The 19809-nt window shown below is 32.9% G+C and overlaps 2 protein-coding genes across 14 annotated transcripts in view; one reads left to right on the forward strand and one right to left on the reverse strand.

The window, feature by feature from the left end:
* The window catches only part of LOC123535633 (sodium/hydrogen exchanger 10-like), a 292843-nt gene that overhangs the window by 77066 nt on the left and 195968 nt on the right, over nucleotides 1-19809 (forward strand). For 4 of the 6 annotated variants that reach the window (XM_053529065.1, XM_053529066.1, XM_053529064.1 and 1 more), the window contains one exon: nucleotides 9731-9839. In XM_053529065.1, coding sequence (XP_053385040.1) covers nucleotides 9731-9839 — 109 coding nt within the window. Of the gene's footprint in view, nucleotides 1-9730; nucleotides 9840-16231; nucleotides 16341-19809 lie in introns of all 6 variants that reach the window. The other 2 variants (XM_053529067.1, XM_045318358.2) reach the window with 1 other exon arrangement.
* The window catches only part of LOC123535634 (atypical chemokine receptor 3-like), a 52288-nt gene continuing 50231 nt past the window's right edge, over nucleotides 17753-19809 (reverse strand). For all 8 annotated transcript variants that reach the window (XM_045318360.2, XM_045318361.2, XM_053529070.1 and 5 more), the window contains one exon: nucleotides 17753-19725. In XM_045318360.2, coding sequence (XP_045174295.1) covers nucleotides 18114-19070 — 957 coding nt within the window. In that variant the 5' untranslated portion in view covers nucleotides 19071-19725 and the 3' untranslated portion in view covers nucleotides 17753-18113. The remainder of the gene's footprint in view (nucleotides 19726-19809) is intronic.

The raw sequence follows: 19809 nt of genomic DNA on the forward strand, positions 1-19809 counted from the left end.
CCATCACTAAGGTGCCAGGAAAATCATTTCATGCAGTCATTTGTACATAATAATGCTTACTCTCCGGAATCCTTACAAGTATAACTATCGTTAATAACAAACAACAAAATATACATACTTAATCTATTATCAAAATTGTAAACAAACAGATTTTACAGGTCCTCGATATTCTTGCTCCTATAGCATGAATAGAGGCGAGTATATGAGGACAAAGAAGAGCCGATATCTACAATCTGCAAGGCACAAAATACTAATGATTACATTATTTTTGAAAATATTAGAATTTTCTAGCCTATTTGTGGCTACTTCATAAACACCATCTACCAAAAACGTAGCTAGTTGGGAAAATAGGTGCTATATGTTCACATGAACATCAGTTATCCTTTTCAGGTAATGAAATACTTACAATAATAAAATGTAACTATCAGCTGTGCAGTGTCATTGTGACATTTACTGAAGTGGACACACACCAGTACTGGTGTCATGTGGTACATGAAATGCTGACCACCAGATTGAGCAGCGGAAACCTAAATACTTGACAACTGCTCCGCTGATAACAAATTTGTTAAGAATGTCTTTAACTTGTCTCTCTGGCTAGCTGAATCAAGTGATATGATTGTTGTTTGGGGTATATTCCAATGTTACAAGAGATCAGATGAATAAAGAAACATGTGTAGGTGACATTACCAATGAATATTAGTGTAGGCTTGCTACTAGTATATCAAGAGGGCACACATTTAAGAATAATCTGGTCTTTGAGCTATATTTATACTATGGCATATTAGTTAAAGTTCCACTTACATACTATTAAAGAGATGTGAATACCACCATACATATAAAATGGTGAATCATAAATTGTCAAATGCTAAATATATTTCAGCAATGATTCTGTTAACTAACAATTACTTACTAATCTAAATTATCATAAAATGTGAGTAATTTAAACCCTTTTGGAGCCTCATTTTGGGGTGGGTGGGGAGGAGGTGTAAAATAACTACCTAAGAACAAATATTAAATTGTTGTGAAGAAAATATTCTGGTAAATTTTATGGTTTACAACATATGAAAGAAGAGGGCAATTTACCATTTTTTCAACAAACTTTAAAATTTGCTTATCAATTATTCTACAATAACATGACCCCATAGTGGTGCATTTTTTATTATTTTGTGTATTAGAATGCCTGCTACACACCTGAACCTTAGATACTCAACCTTACTATCGTAGAGATTTCACAAATAGAGTAAAAACAATATACTTCTAAATTATGCGATACCGATCAAAAATTTCAAAATATTTTTTTAAAAACCCTGTAATGGGCCTCAAATTCTAAAATAATTAGTGTGATGAACATTTTTATTCATATTACAATACATTTAATCTAAAACAGATACACATTTCATCAAATAATGATAAAAATTAAAATTTTCTTTAATTTCCCTTAAAATTGAGAAAAAACTAATTGTCCCCTTTTGGGGCCTCACAAAAAATAAAAATGGATTTTTGAGCCTGGCATCCACCCTGGTTGAATAGAAGAAAGAATAACGAACGTTTTAAGGTATGATACCATATTGTACTAAAAAATGCCTACGGATTTGTTAACCAGGCCTCATTTCCAAGTTAGCCAACTGTCTACTTGTCCGGGGCATAATTTGAATACTATACAGAGTATTGACTTTATACTTTACATATCTATAGAGGTCAGTGAGAGGGAGTGCGATGACAAGGAACCATAACTCCAGGTGGTTCCATTTTTGAATTATCTCCCTTTGTTTGAAAACCTTGTTCGGGGCATAACTTGAATACTTTGTAAGGTATATATTGACTACATACTTTACATATCATAGAAGTTGGTGAAAATGTCTGCAGTGACAAGGCACTATAACTCTGGGTGGTCCCACTTTTGAATTATCTCCCATTTTTTAACACTTCTTGTCCGGAGAATAACTCAAAAGGTATTGAAGGTACCAGGTTTTTACTTTATACAATTATAGATCTCATCGAGAGGAAGTGCAGTCTAGGTGGTCCCATTTTTTAATAATCTTCCTTTTTTGAAAAGCCTGTCCGGGTCATAACTTAAATAATATGTAAGATATTGACTTTATACTTTTACATATTGATAGAGATCAGTGAGAGGGAGTGCATTATCATGGTCCTTGTCCGGGGCATAACTCGAATATTTTGTAAACTTAATACTTCACATATTTATAGAGATCAGTGGGAGGGAGTGCAGTATTAAAAAACGCAGACCACATTTCTCAAAATCACTATCTCCGTGACTCAGAAGCCCCTTATGCTACAGTAATTTCGGGGAGCATCCATCGGTGTTACCGATCGCTTTGTTACTCAAAGTATTCAATTTTTCATTTACAACTAATCGTGTTTGAACAATATTTGGAATTTTGTGTAACATTTTTATTCTGTTCGTACAATACATTCAAGCAAGCATAGACAGGCAAATGGACGAAACATTCTGCAATTACCCAAAAGTCATTTTTTCCTGCAAGCTTGATTGTTTCAATATCTGTGTTTTACTGTGCATATATGCAGACAAATGATCGAAATATTTTCCTCAAAATGCAGCACACAGTTACATCCATTTTAATACATATGAATATGCTATTAATAATATAAATACATCTCTTTTATGTCTAAACGTGTTTTCAAACGCTTCATAATAATTATCCCACCAAAAGTCACAGATATTTTTCTCTAGACATGGCGTAAACTAGCGTAAATTTTAAGAATATGCACGCACAATGCGTAGTTTGGAAAAGGATGGGGAGACCTTCAGGAAAATAGTCCTGTTTTCAAAATTTACTGCTTTGACTTAAATGTGGAGCCTCCGTGGCCGAGTGGTTAAGGTCGCTGACTTCAAATCACTTGCCCCTTATCGATGTGGGTTCGAGCCTCACTCGGTGCGTTGGATTCTTCATGTGAGGAAGCCATCCAGCTGGCTTACGGAAGGTCGGTGGTTCTACCCAGGTGCCCGCTCGTGATGAAATAATGCACGGAGGGGCAACTGGGATCTTCCTCCACCATTAAAGCTGAAAGTCGCCATATGACCTATCATGTGTCGTTGCGACGTTAAATCCAAAAAAAAAAAAATAATGACAAATGAAATTTTATAAATTATTTAAAAACAAAATGTTCACAGTCAAATTGTTTATCATACGGCCCAGGGTTTCAGTTCCATTTACTTATTTTGGTGAATTCTTAGGTAGATTCGCATTTAGTCAAATTTCAACAATAACTTGATCAGGTGAGAAAATAAATACAGTTTTTGTTTTCTAAACTTGAAAAAACCAACAGCTGACTAGCATATAACTTTTAACTTCATTGCAGGTGCATTTTAATTACAATCAGAAAAAAATTGAAACCAAACAGTGTGCCGCAAGGCCCTAAATAATTATCAACATAAGTTATGTATTCATTTCTTGTGCCAAAGACAACTAAATGGCAGTAATTGATTAATTTAAATTAACATTTGTTACGTGTCATCAGTTGCTAAGGTAATGTATTGCTTATTTCGTAGCTGTTATTCGACGCCGCCCTGAAGGCGGTGTCGAGTATATGGGATACACTTTTATTTCGGACCCTGTAAAGATGGTAATGAATAGTTTCGGAGTGATAAACTGAACACAGTGAATAGTTTGTAAAAGGATCAACGATATTGCACAATACATTTTAGTGAATAAACAAAAAAAAATGGCAAAAAGAAAACATAAAAAATGTATGTAATGCAACCTATTATGTGATTTAAAACAATGCTATCTGTCTTTCCTCTCCTTATTTGTAGAGCAGAACATATTTTTTTTATTTACAATTTCGTCAAAAATGTTGATCCGATTTATTGATAAGGGAGGTTACTCTGTAAGTCAAGTTTTCTATTTCTATTCTTAGCATGACCTACTTACCTATCTCATTTTCTATAAATAGAACACACCGCAGATATACCATGAATCGCCTGGACAAGGGAGCGTTCGTGTATTTTACAATACTCTTGCAGTAAACTTCGAAGAGAATATTAAAAAAATTATGGAAAATTACAATTTGCCTGCATAAAAATTCCTTGGAAAAAAACGTATTTACAAAGTAAATAAAGGAATCAATAAGCATAGATATGTTGAAATGAACGAAGGAAGTGCCGCTGTTAACTTATTTTTAACCTTTTGTATTATTTTCTTTGTTGATAGGTAAAGTGATGTAATTTCAGAATGCGCACACTTTTGCAAATTCGTATTTCTATTTTTTTTCTGTTTTCTTTTTTTTTTTGCTTATGTGTCATATAGATCTACTCATTGTTTACAGATATACACTGTCAACTAAGGTGTGCATAGGCTAAAGAGCATTTGGCTGAATTTGTCAGTGACAAGTTAATACTTCTTTAAATGTGGTTAGATCGAAATATCAAAAGCCGTGGGACCATAACTTATCAAAGCATCAGTGACTCTAAAATAGAATTCCTTGTTGCATTTATATGTTCATTGATCTTATATGGCTTGTCAGTTGCTCTGGTTTTATTATATCTTGTTACTTGCTTCTTTTTTTCTTTTTTCTTTTTAATTTAATAGATAGTTTTAGTATTTGTCCATTCCTGATTCATTGAAATATTTTCTACACTTTGGCAGTGGGTTATTATGCTTGCTAAATTTCTTGTAATATTAGATTTGAATCTAGACACTGACATACTCCTAGTAACCTTACAATTCAACGAGGACTTCAAGTTTATCGTTCGTCCGAAAAAAAAAATGAATTCTTTGATATTCAAAAGTATATAAGAAAGATTTATGCTTTGTGAATAGGGGCAATATAGAGATTATTTATGTTATATCATTCTTTTCTTGGACAAAAGTTTTGGTTGTTTTTGGCAACGGAAACAGTAAATTGCTGTGTGTAATCTGCATTCTGAAATCTATAATATAGGTGACTAAGGTCCATAAAACTTCATCAGTAAATAGAAAACACTCATTACATTACATGATAATAAAAATAATGGTTTCTGTGAACCACAACTTTGAAATAATTTCAACAGTTCCTCATTTCCCAACAAATTGCATTTCTGTGAAACTTCATACACACGCTCCTGCATAGTACATACAATGGTACTTTTCCTGATAAATTAAAAGAAGCAAGAGTTATTCCTAAATTTAAGTCAGGTAACAAACAAGACCCAGGAAACTGTAGACCTATTTCCGTACTTAATACAATATCTAAAATATTTGAACGTCACATTGCTACACAATTACAGGACTTCTTTAAGCGAACAGATATAATACACAAAAATCAATCCGGATTCAGACCTAACCACTCCTGTCAGACTGCTTTAACATACCTAATAGAAACGTGGCTAAAAGACATTGACAATGGGGAGTATGTAGGGGCTATCTTTCTTGACTTTAGGAAAGCTTTTGATATGGTGGATCATGAAATACTGATTTATAAACTAAAACTTTACCATTTTACAGACAGAACATTGGATATATTTAAATCTTATTTAGCTAATCGAACACAGACTCTAGAAGTAAAGAAACTGCATTCCAAAAGAATGACAGTACAATCCGGTGTCCCGCAAGGATCCATACTAGGACCCCTTCTTTTTCTGATATATATCAATGACATGGCGTTAATTTCAAATACTACCAACATTGATCTATATGCCGATGACTCCACCTTACATAAATCCGCCAACAGTATTACAAAAATTCAGTCTGAACTTCAGTATAGCCTAATTAGTACCCATAACTGGAGTTAAATAAATAACATGTCACCTCATCCTTCAAAAACAAAATGTATGGTATTGAGCACTAGAGTCAAAATAAAACATACTAAAAAACTTGAGTTAATTTTAGACGGTTCGATCACTGAAAACGTGAAGTGTCAGAAAGTTCTAGGTGTATATATATATGAAACTCTGTCTTGGCAATCCCACGTAAGTACCGTGGCCAATAAACTAAACTCAGAAATTGCTCTACTTAGAAGAATTGCATTTTTCTTAACAGATGAGATGAAACTATTGTATTACAATGCATATATTATGTCAACCATGGAATATTGTTGCAATGTCTGGGGACTTTGTCACAACTCGGACACTGATAAAATTACATCTTTGCAGAGACGCGCTATAAAAATAATTACAAAATCAAAGTGTAGCAACTTCGATGAAGTATTAAGAAATTCAAAACTTCTATCTTTTGAGAACAGGTGCAAATACCATATTTCATTATTAGTGTACAAAAGTAAAACAGGGGATTGTCCTATATACATTTCAGATTTACTACATTTTGTTCATAATGATCATTACAGTCTGCGCCCAACCGAAAACATGGATCTTTCTATTGTTAAACCTAAAACGAACTACCTGAAACAAACATTTAGCTACAAAGCTGCACACATATGGAATTCACTTCCTTCTTACATTAAACTTCATAATAACAATATAACTACTTTCAAGCATGATTTAAAGAATTTTCTCTTGTTACAATAGTTTTTAGCAATTAATTACTTGTAATTACAAGAATTTTGTTGAATTGATGTTACTGAATTCGTTTTCAATAATAATAATATTCATATTATCTTATTATTCAAATCTGGAACTATTTATTATTTTATGGGACAGACTTCCTTTTTTGTATATCTTAATTGTCACGTATAATCTTTGTGACGCATGGTAATTCCTTTAAAACATAGTTATTGTTACATTACGTTTATTTAAGACTTCTTTAATTTGAGATGTGTTTGTCGAGAAAATTTAAGTAATTCTGATATGTGTATTTTTGTATAAATGTTTAATTATAAATTGAATGTATGATTGTGTGTATGTGTGAATGTATATCAGTTGAAGGCCATACTGGAAATAAATTGTATAATATCTGTATTTGTACACTTAGTATGTAACCTTCAGAAAATAAAGTTATTATTATTATTATATTATTATTATATAAGAACTTTTCACAGGAGGTGACCTTAGTTAGTGAAATAATTACTTTAATTTTGTATGTAAAGGGACCACCTACTCGCAATGTTAATGTCATTGCAGGTAGAGGATTTGTATTGCATGGTAAAACTTTTCTATCATGTTTATTCTTCATGTTTTAAACAGTTTATAACATATATTGTTTTATGTGCTAATGCACATAACTTGTAGCCAGTCAGACTAATAAAGTGATGATTATGTGAATTCTCATATTGCAATAAATGTACTTCAGATACAACACTTGGCGGCGTCTTTGATGCTTGCATCAATGAATTTCCCTGTACACTTATGTCATAGATGTCATAGCTGCAATACATTGATTGAGGGTAATGTTTATTCGAAAAAAAATGGGAGGGGTGCTTATATTTAAAAAATATCCATTTATATATCCATTTACTGAAATCAACTTATACACCAGAGTTCCTGCATTTCATACCAGTTTGTTTTCCTCCTGAAACCCATGAATTAGAGAAGAAAAAAAGTTAAAATAATGTAATAAGAAGAGAACGCTTGCCTCACCATTAAATCTACCCCTGGCGGTCCGTGGATTACTGCTACTCGTATAGCATCTGTATACAAAGCCTACTTTCTTTGAAATTAACCATGGTTCGAGCACAGAACAAATACAAGTCTATTATATAAATGTGACGTTTTTTTTCTTCTTTTTTTCTGCATTTGTTAGTAGAAAGTGCTTTTATTACTGATGCCCTGACAGCATCTCATTTGCCTCTCGCCTGATAACGTCCAGGCAGGATATTGTAAAGAGAAGTCTGTCATAAATCGTTCACAATACAAAACGATTATTGAGATTCCAATCTGTCGTTTTCGCAGACATATAGGATAACATTTAATTAATTGGACTTCATTGATTAATACAGATTTCTCCGTTTTATTTCATTGTCAAACAGAAGGCTTCCAGACTTTTCAAAGTGAGATAACAAGATATTAAATTCTTGAAAGGAAAGCAATAAAGCGAATTTCCTAAATCTCATGTCATAAAATCAGCAATACATTTGTTTGATTCGTTTAAGGGATATTTTTGAGTGAATGTTACTTTAGTCTATAAAGACCTTTTTTCAGTCAGGTGAAATGCATCTGTCATTTCTGCTCTTGATCCAAATATGTTGTTCGAAATTCATCTATGAACCTTACATCATGTCCATGCTTTATTGATACAGATACACGAGGCATGATGTCCGTCTTTTACAGTATTCATCGTCGTTCGGTCCGTAACTGACTTTTTTATCCCCTGCCGAAAGCGGAGGGATATAGCTTTGGCGTTGTCCGTCCGTCCGTGCGTCTTTCCGTCCGTCCGAAGCCATATCTAGGAAGTGGTTTGGAATATTTAAATAAAACTTCATAAAACTACATGTTCACCATTATAGGGAAATGCGGCCCGTCAAGTTTCAGTCGGATTGCCCAAGTAACACCATAATTATGACCCTTGAAGTTTCTAGTGTTAACTATATAAGGGACTTCATTGATTAATACAGATTTCTCTGTTTCATTTCATTGTTAAACAGAAGGCTTCCTGACTTTCCAATATGCGATAACAAGATATAAATTCTTGAAAGGAAATCAATAAAGCGAATTTCCTACATTTCATGTCATAAAACCTGCAATACATTTGTTTGATTTCTTTAAGGGATGTTTTTGAGTGAATGTTACTTTAGTCTATAAACACTTTTTATCAGTCAAGTGAAATGCATCTGTCATTTCTGCTCTTGATCCAAATATGTTGTTCGAAATTCATCGATGAACCTTACGTCATGTCCATGCTTTATTAATACAGATGCATCAGACATGATGTCCGTCCTTAACATTATTCATCGTCGTTCGGTCCTTAACTGATTGTCATCCCTCGCCGAGGGCGGAACGTTTCTTTGTTTGTTTTTTATTCCTTTTTTTATTTTTCAAACCTTCCGTGAATATTTATCAACAGTTACATGCGAAGTTATAATACTCCCTCCACCTCGCTCCTCCACCAAGTCACCACCGCCACCCTGATCATGCACCCCACCCCCACAATTGTTTTTCATTCTTTATTTTCCATCAATATTTATTATCAACATGTGAAGTTTTGTAAGGTCCCCCGTTAACTTCAAGGTCACATTTCAAATAACTCCATACAATTCTAAAAGCTAAGCCTGTTACAGTAAGCATATTCCATTCAAAATAATTTCATTAGTCGGGATTAGCTGAACATACATTATTATGTACACCTAAAACAACTGATCCTGACTAATGAAGTTATTTGCTTCTTAGTAACATCCTTAACTTTTTGCCGGATATATTTCTTTGCCATTCCTCACCACAAACCCATTCGGCGGGGGATACCAATTCATCGACTTTGCTTGTTCTCTCTAGAAATGTGTGTAGATCAAGTCATGTTCACCTGTCTAAAACACCACGATTCCTACCACGAAGTCATGTATCACAGTATTTGTTTTATTATCTCTTCAGTATGTATATTTTCAGAAAGCATTTCATTTTTTGACTGACTATAACATCATGTAGCATTTCGTTTCAGATATCTGATGATGAAAGCATTACAACGCTATTTTATTCTGAATTCAGACTCTTTTTTCAGTTTCTCTTTATCAAAGTCAGGAAGGAGGTGCTTTGAAACAAAAACTAATCCGTTCTATCATTATTTTCAGATAACTAAATCACTAAGGATATTGCAGATTATTTTGCATGACTTTCAGTTCATGATTTATCTTTTTTGGTGCTAAGTAAAGATTTGCTTACTTTCAGTTGAAGTATTTTGCAACATGTCTGGTGTCCTAGCAGTAGTAGTTTTAGGTCTAGCAATGAATTCGGAACGCACCATGATAAGTCCTGAGGTGGAGACGTTCCTCCATCGGTAAGAGGCGGGAACAGTTGTTCTGGATTGACGTAACTTCTTGCATGCTTGTTCCTTATTGTTCTTTTAGAGATAGAGTAAACGGTTGGAATTTTGGTAGTGCATAATTATAATTGTTTATATCCTCCTCTGTTAAGTTATTGTAAAGCTCAATATTTACTTAATTCTTTACATAATCAAACAATGCTTGCTTCAAAATTTATGTTTAAAAAAGTCGATTAAATGTAAATTTATTTAAATACAAAAATGTTCTAAAGATTTGCACAATATATTTTCTAAATTCAGCAATATCACGTACTGCTTAAACGTACGAGAACAGGTATTTTTATGAAAAGATGTTCGTTTTTCAATAAGTAATATAAAAACATCACATTTAAAATTCAGCATTGGTAAACAATCATAGTTTTGTTCTTGAAAATTCAGACCGTTTTGTTTTAACAGTTCTAAAAATCAACAAATGTATTTACCTTATATAGCAGCAGACTTCTAACCGTAACAATAACATCTTATCTTTTCACAACTCTATTAGTATTTACGCCACGAAACTGTTTCCATTTCACTATAGGTTTGAGCTCAATTTTCCCTAAGTTATGATTGGAAACATTTGAAACTTGCTTCTACATTAACATAATACAACTATCTAATACGTTTCTTTCACCCATTAAAAAGTCGTAAGCTGAATGCCATAGTGTTATATGTGCATGTAAAGCATATATCGAATGTAACATACCGTCGGAAATTTTATTCAGTTTGCTGTGTCCTCAATTTATTTTAGAGTTACTGGCCATTAGAATGCCCAGCATTTTTCAGGTGGTACATTGTTTTGCTCATTGTCGGTCTGTTTAGTGGTCCGCCGGTCGGCCAGCAGATCTTTTGATTTTTTACCATTACCTACATAATGCTCGGTCTCACTATAGCCATACTTGATCATAATATATGATTGCCTGTGATCAGCAGATGAAGCCTATTGCCTTTGAGGTCAGTAGGTCAAAGACAAAGGTCACAGTGACCTTAAGAGTGAAAACGGTTTCCTCTCAAAAAGTAAAGAACGCTATGGGCCAACAGTTAACCTTCACGGGATGATTGCCTGTGGTCTATAGATAACCCTTATCATGTTGAAGTTCAGTCGTTGCCGCTCAGTAACTAATGCACGATCTCTGGTGTACAATCGTCTTACTTCTTGAGAAAATTGACTATGGACAGAAGAAGTCCCGATTCGTTTTAGGGCCAAGTAAGTTAAAGGGCAAGGTCGAATTGACCTCTGGGCTGAAAACGGCTTCTGCACAATAACTAAAATTTGCATTGGCCTATAGGCGTCAAATTCACTGAATTGTTGCTTGTGGTCGGTAGTAGTTATCCACATTTGCTTTAGGATTAGTAAGTCAATGGTCAAGGTTACAGTGACCGCGCGACTTTTCGCTCAATGATTAAAGAACGCGTTGGCAGTCAATCTTTATAGGATTGTTGCCTGTAGTCAGTCAGTATTATGGCCCCTGTTTTTTAAAAGTAATTTCATCAAAGGTCAAGACAGAATTACATATCCTGTTGTCTCCAACAGGCTATGATGGAGGCAGATGTGTCATACAAAAATGCCTTTTTATTTTATATCGTAAACAGTCATTCGGCTAAATCTTGTAACGTTCTGAGTCCTTGATGACCAGTCATATGTTTCATAATAAGTCATGTGGCAAACATCTTCAAAATATGCCTAAGTTAAAAACCTGTTTTATTCCATGTATTTTGTTAATGTAAAAGATAAGAAAATGGACTATTAAATTGAAAGAAAAATATATCAGTCTAAGAAAAAGAATGCTGGACATAAAACAGTGCAAACTTTGATAGCATTTAGAATACGTTTAACGTTATTTTAGACGTCAGAATCTTAAAACTCAATTTTATTGCTTACACTAAATTGGGACATAGAACACTATTGCATTTATCTGATGGTAACAAGATTGTCGAGATTCTTTTATATAAAAAAGTCAACACAGAAGACTATTTGATGCACAATATTTTTTAAGATCAGCATGTGGAAAGTGTGTTTTATTTCCTCTGAATTTAGATAATTGTGCACATTTGATTTTTTTTTTGATTTTCTTTAGTGTTACCCTTAGGGATGCACTTGATATACTTTTCTTTTTTTCTATTTTAAAACAACATACAAACAAACTGGAATGATTTGGTTGTTTGATGAATGAACTTGATTGATGAATTAATACTGAGAAGCAGCTGCCGCTTTTCATCATTTGCGTTCCACTCGATTTTGTGGTTTATCGTCACTACTTAATGTTTGGCTTCCAGTCAGGTAGCAATGTAAGCAGTAACAATGGATAGTGATTGTATTCATTTTATAATACATTAATTTGGAGCTCCTTTCACGCTTTTAACACACTTTCTTTATCTCTAGTACAGTTACTCTAATTATATTTCAACCACGTTGATATTGCTTAAAATATTGACTTTTGTATATTGTGTTGCATTATATATTAGATTTTTCTGTCAGTTCCTGGCTTAAATATTTTCTGCTATTACTTTAGTGTGCTTTATATCATTCTAGAATATTATTGCATTTTCTAAGAACTCTAACCTCATACATTTTTTTCATATCAAATCCAGTTGTATTACAAAGAATGACGTACAAAAAATTAAGGACATCATCAAATTCATCTGTTGTAGAAAACAAACAAAATAGTTCTTTTGTTGGAAGGATGTATCACTAACAGAACAGCTCTTTTTTATATTATTCATTAACAGTGAACGTTAACACGCAATACAATCATTTGTAACAGTTTCTTACCTTCTCTATTTCTTGGAAGAAAATAATAACGGGAGTGATATTTTTCTAACCTATATACTTTAAACCGATATATCTGCGTGTTAACTACCTTAAAGCATTTGGTCTAAACTTGCATGTTTCCTTTTTTCTTTCAGCATTTGAATGATTATTATTAAATCATAATTATTCGTTATACTAAACGTATGACCGATAAATGATTATTATCATATTTTCTCGGAATACTTTATACTCGAACACATGACATTGGGGTGGATCTATACCATTGTTATGTATCATTATCTAGAATTTCCGCAGTGCAATGAATCTAGACAAGGAAGAAACCCATGCTTTTGTCTGGAAAGTATGATAAATGGGAGTTTGTATGAATGCTTGCCAGCACGAGATATTGCCAGTTATCAGACGACACTTTCAAACAGATTAATTAGTCTGAAAATGAAAATGAAGTTTTTATTCATTACACACGTATATTTTCAATTATGATAATTGTAGAAGGTTTCCTAAATGTGCGAAAAAGTCAGTTGATTATATTTGATGCAAGTGATATTTTCCTTACCATATAATCAAGTCAGAAAAAATCAATTGTGTTGAAGATTGAATGGTAAAAGAAAATTATTTCTAATGTAAGCGGTAAGGTACGATTTGTGTTGAAGACTGAGTAATAAAAGACAATTATATATAATATTAGGTGGTATAGCATCTACGCTAGTGTCACTATTAATTAACATTTATGAAAATGTCTTATAGTTTTCATTTCATTAAAGAAAAGCGTAATTAACACTGTTCAAGATGTCTCTATGTTAGTCATTAGTTTTTTTTATCTAGTGAGGAAAAGAATGGCTGATAATTTCTCAACGCTGAAGATACAAAAAAAAGAAAGAAAAAAAAAGATTACGAAACTTCGTTGAAATCGAATGTTTTGTATGTCTGAACACTTATTCATTTCCATTACAAATCTGACTTATTAACTTAATGCATTACCATGATTGCTGAGTCAGTACGAGACATAAACACGGCCCAATTTGTTACTGGTATTGACCAGACTTACATAAATAAACCAAATACTGAATTGTAAGATGGAATAGACTTTGTCTTAGACCACACACTTGATGTTTTTGAAATACTTTATCTCTTAGATATATTCTTATTATTACTATTTACTTTCAAAAGATCTAGATTTAGTCTAGGCACAAATGGGTGGAGAGTCATGTATTACTTATGAATGTGTGTATCTGTATATATTGCAGTGAACTCATTTTCTAAATGAGAGGTCAAACGTCCCTCTACCTCTGTCACAGATGTTGAAAACTGTTTCAGTTGTTAATTACACTGAATTTACGTTAGTCATTGTTCAAAATGCCACCATCGTACTCATAATGGCAGAAAATATTTCGAAGCAACAGCTGCATATAATTGAGAGGTATTTAGTTAAATCCAAATGAAATACGGTGGTGTTTTGTTGTCATAATGAATTGAAGAAATGATGAAATTAACACGAAGAAACATAATGGAAAGACACATTATACTTTTACATTTGATGTTTATTTTGTACCCAGTTACGTGGTAAAATAATTTGTGTTATGGGCAATGGGCATGCCATAAAGGTCAGCTAAAATTAACTGTAATGTAAAAACATTACATGTATCACATTTACTAAAATACAGAGAGACAGATAAAGGAAGCTGAATTTTCCTAATACATTAAATTTAATAGTATATCAAAATTTCCATATCTGTTGCAAGCGATGAAAAACTTGGTCGATGGTCAAATATTTGATGATTTATGCCACTTTATTTACGTACCGTTTCTCCTTGAAAGTGATTGGTTAATAACATTCCAGTCACATTAGCAGAAAGACGATTTGTCTGATAGACATTTTCGACGCTTGATTGAATCAGTAGCAACAATTAATTGCTTCAAATGTCAGACATTAAAGTCATATACTCGTCTGCTCTATGTAAGCAAAAGACGAATTGCTTTAAACTGAGAAATAGCTGTCGTGGTGCATCCTGATAAATGATGGTGTCTGCCGATGGAAAAAAAAGTCGTTTGTTTTTCAAATTATTTGTTGATTGATATTACTATATATCTTACCATTTATGTCTGAGTTAAGAATCAACAGATGTGGAAGTGCAAGTTATTTTGTGCTGGTGATTTCAGTATTTCTTTATGAAAATTAAGTGTGACCTTAAGATGGATTAGAAATTCCATTTTCTTACCATGCGTTGGCCAGTTCTGTGTAGAATGTATGTGTATTATGTCGTGTAAAACCGTTTATTGACTGAAATTGAAATTGATAATATTGATTTTGGAACAACGATATTACAAAACAACAACAACAACAACAAACAACAAACAAACCCCCACCCCCAAAAAAAACCCCAAAAACAAAAAAAAAAACAAAAAAAAAAACAACAACAACAACAAAAAAAAAAAAACAACAACAAAAAACTACTGACAGACTTCTGTGTTTGGAATAATACATATTTATTTCATTTACCATGTTCATATGTCACAAGTTGGGTTTCGACGAGATTATAGGATATGATATAAAAATTCAACTTAAATTAGCTGACAAGCAAGCAGAGCTGATTTTTATATAGAGAAAGTGTTTAGGCCGCTCTCAAATAATAAGAAAACTAATTGCATCTCGACAGAATGGCATATAAATATAATTGGTACATCTGTTCTTACCAAACGCATTCCGTGCATGACAAGTAAAAAATAGGATATATAACGAATAACTAGACATAACAATAGTCTAACAAAACAGAAAGCCAAGAAAACCAGGAAACATCCAATCCTCAAAGCAGATTAGATTCGCCTGTGGGCAAACAAATGTCAGATGTTCAGGCGGATATGTCAAAACTTGAGGCACTAATAAGTTTCCTTTGTTATATATTGTTTCTGTTCGTCATTCTGGCGCACTCGAAATGACTGTACTTTGTTTACTTGTACTTTGTTTGTTTACCATAGATGTAGATGCATTTGGTGAAACAGGTATTTTTTTTGGTAAACTGTTGTATTCTGAAAATGCATTGTTGTAATCGGTTATTTGCAGAGTGTAAATGTTATGTTGAGCCTGCAGCCTCATGTCTTACAAGCCTACATAAAAGAAACAGCATGTTTATTTTCGATAATTGGATTTTCATAACATCAACGAATAAGTCATATTATATTTCGATCAGACATACTTTTTCATACGTGTAAACGAATTGCAGTTAGTGTTATTTGCTTGTAAAATATACTCGAAATACGACCAAACAATTGTTTCTGTCAAAAATGTTTCCTTTATATCTTCCTTGGTTTTGTGACACGAAAATGACTTTTCATTAATCAACTGCCATCTATTTTTTCTAAAACTCATACTAACACTTCATATCTTGATTTCTCTTGTCAAATGCAAGAGAAAGTACGAAATTAACCAATCTTTGTGTAGAGAAGATCATTGTTCGCTAAAATGTATTTGTGATTTTACAGCTTTCTTTTCTCTTTTCCAGTACGAGCCTTTCTTCTTTTTCAGGTGATTAGGCTTAATAATATGTTTCTTTAATTGGGGGAAGGTTTGTTTAGCTAATTAAATCCGGCTTTTTTTCAGTCGAAGATTTTTGTGCAATGTCGGGTATTTTGGCAGTTGTTGTTTTTGGTGTCACTATGAATTTCGAGAAGACAATGATAAGCCCCGAGGTTGAACGATTTTTACACAGGTATTTGTCTTGTAATTTTTTTTTACACAGGTGTTTGCTGCTTGTCTTGAAAGGTTCTGAAAACAGATAATGAAAGATGTTTTGCACAAGTACAAATGCAATTGCTACATGCCTTAAAGATTTTTTTTACATCGGTATCAGGTGTTTGCTGCTCGCTTAGAGTATTTATACACAGGTATTTTTTATACATTTGTAGGTATGTGCTTCTGCTAAAGCAGTATCATTATTTATTTGAAATTATATATGGCATGTGCAGCTGTAGGTAAGGTGATATATAAAGTATCATGTAGGTGCAGAAACCATACTGTCATTTCACTGTCATATTTCATAGTGCATCAGGCACCACATATTAGCGTTAATTACTGACAGCAAATATGCCTTTATTTTAGCATTTACCATAAAAACCTGTTGCATCTCATGTGTACGCCTCTTGTGCCATTGAAGAAAAATATGCTCATTTTATTCTTCCTTGAAAAATTTGTGTGTGATTATACATGTATGTAAGAAGTTCATTTGATGCAATACCTAGAAATTGTAAGTGCGTTCTAAGTTTTGAAAAGTGTAAGAGAATTTTTTTCTTAAACGAAAAGTTAGTTTAGTTTTCGTCGAAAGAATTATTGTTAATACTTTACATTTATTTAGATATAACAAAGTAATATTTTGTAGATGCAATGTACATTCATCATATATCTCATAGGTATATGTGATATACATTTATGGTTCAATTCTTGAGCAAAATAGTCTCATATTATGCGATCTTTTATGTGCAGTTTATGAAGATCTTATTTAAAGACCTACTACAATCTAGTGACCTACTTTCTCCACCTCATGAATTTAATGAAAATCATTCTTTTAAAACAGTTATTATAAAACTACCCTACAAAATTACAACTGGACAATTTAAGGCCCTTCATGAATTTCTGTTTATCTGATAATTCTTTTATTTCTTTTATTCAGTCGGTCTTTTTTCAGTATATCTAAAAATTTAATTATTGTAATTATGTCAGATTTAAATTTAGAACGAACTTACACTGGTTCGCTAATGTATCATTATTGTTGTATAATGTCGCTATTTTGAGTAACATCAGTATAATGCAGTATTATTATAGCGTTTAGATTTAGATTTAGGTCTTTGATTTGTGTTTATCATTACCTGCACTTACGTGTTAACAAGTCGATATGTATGTGTAAGAAGTACACGGAGCCCAAGTCACGTGATGGCAACTCACTGAAAAAATTAGAGTACTTTACTTCAGTCAGTGAGCTAGACAATAAAAGATTTTATTTCGATAAGAACATGTATCTGAAAATAACAAATACATTTTTGAATAATAATCAATGATAAAACATACAAAAAGACGCACGACGACACTCTTTAGAAAAAACAACTGAAGCAGCTAAAAACACCAAAGTAATATTTAGTTTTACTGAAACACAAAACGCACAAATTAACATTGCACAATGAAACATTAAGGCCGCAATGATTTTCGACCGAAAGAAATTAATTTGGAACTAAAATTTCACTTTTTTCATTCAGAACGTTCCATTAGATTTAGAGGTGTGAACACGTTTTCTCGAAAGAAGTTGTACTTTAAATTTGTTTTTCAATTCAGACAAGAAATTAATAGTAATTTCGATTTAGAACATTGCAATTTGGAAAACTCAGCTTAAGGCTATATAAACACAATTTTCTTTTCTCTACTCCAAATTCAAACAAAGCATTGTTCAGTAGAAGTTCATTCAATTCTACATTTTGCACAATTACAAAACAGTTTATTCACCGGTAAAAACGCTTTGATAATCTGACGCGGCAGAAACGCATTTCTTAAACATAAGTGTGTAACCTTTCCTAACGTCTTGTGTTCTTAAAGAGTATAATAATGGCACGAAGAATCCATTTAAATAAAGCAGTCTTTCCAAAATCTGTGCCAATGTTGAAAAATGTTGATAACTTTCTGGAGAGTATTGAATATAAAATGATATGAATTGATAGGGAGCAAAGCACACCAGAAACGTAAAAATCACTAACATCACAGTTATAACACCACGGGTGTTCGATGGTTGGCTGTTAGAAGAAGACGTGGTCGCCTTTACGGCTAAGAATATTATTGTTAAAAGCACAATAAACACAGGAATGCATATAAAAACGGAAACTTTAAAAATCCAGTTGAATGAGCGTATGTACACATAATTCGGATAGATGGAACAACTGCTTTCATGTGTGTGAACATTGGTGGCTTCTGTCAATGTCAAGTAGTTGAACGTAATAGCCAATGCCATGATCACAAGAGAAATAAAGGCGTTGATGAAAAGTAGTTTGTTGGTCCTTCCTTTGGTCACAATTGAAGCATATCCTAATGGGTTAGTAACTGCTAGGCATAAATCCAGTACAATTGATGCTAAATTGAAATAAATGTAAAGGTACAAAACACACCTTAGCACCTCAAACATCAAGCACGTTACGGCATATCCACTTCCTATTGGATTACTATAAAAAGCTAGCATATATATAAGAAAATTCAAAGCAAATAAGAAATTTGCCACGCACAGACTAAGAATTAAACGTAGATTTGGTCTAGACGACCAGGGTAGATGCACCAGCGCTAGTATAGTTGTCGTATTCAGGAACATTCCGGTAACAGATACGATGAGAACTAGAACATTTAAAACGTCGATTGCAACTTCTTCTGCATACCCAGTTGTTGTTTCATTTTGATCCATTATACGCATTGTAACTATGTCAAAGACATGTTATTTATTACTGCGTCACTTTTTATTTTCATTTTTTCCCCTATCATTTATGTCACTTTTCCAAGCATTAAAATTCTTATCAAATTATATTATATGATAAATACTTATCCTTTTATATCCATGTCCTCCGTATCGTTGTTTTATTTAAATTTCACGGCATTAAACACTATATTTCCAGTCTTTTCTCCTTCCTTTGTATCTTGTCAAGATAAAACATACAAAATATCTATGACATTTTAAATTGAGGTGCAGACTTCTACGAATTCACTGCTGCACCACGTTCTTATTTTTATATCTGGAGATAAGTTACTTAAAAACAACTGACGTAGAATGGCATTACGTTTTGTCCGGTGATCCAAAATGCTTCTATAAAATCCAAACATAATATTTTCTGCATGCATTGACGGCATATCATAGCTCACAGAGAGCTATTTGCAATTTCCTATTGCATCGCTGTGAGGTGTCGAATGCTGTTACAGTTAGTATTGGTTTTTCAGGCTGCTGTTAATAGACAGGAGTGCTGGTCATACCAAGAGTAGTCTCAGTTCTGTCTTCAGTATATTTTTTTAAAGTTTTGACTGGTTGACTTGTGCATTAGACGTTCTCCATGGGGACATTCACGTCGCATTACATTCTGAAAAATAAAAGAAAATTAGACTGATTTCTATTTCTTTAAATCCTGGCACGTTGTTATTGTCTACCGATTTTTAAAATATAC

Source organism: Mercenaria mercenaria, chromosome 17 (assembly GCF_021730395.1).
Source record: "Mercenaria mercenaria strain notata chromosome 17, MADL_Memer_1, whole genome shotgun sequence".
Lineage (NCBI taxonomy): Eukaryota > Metazoa > Mollusca > Bivalvia > Venerida > Veneridae > Mercenaria > Mercenaria mercenaria.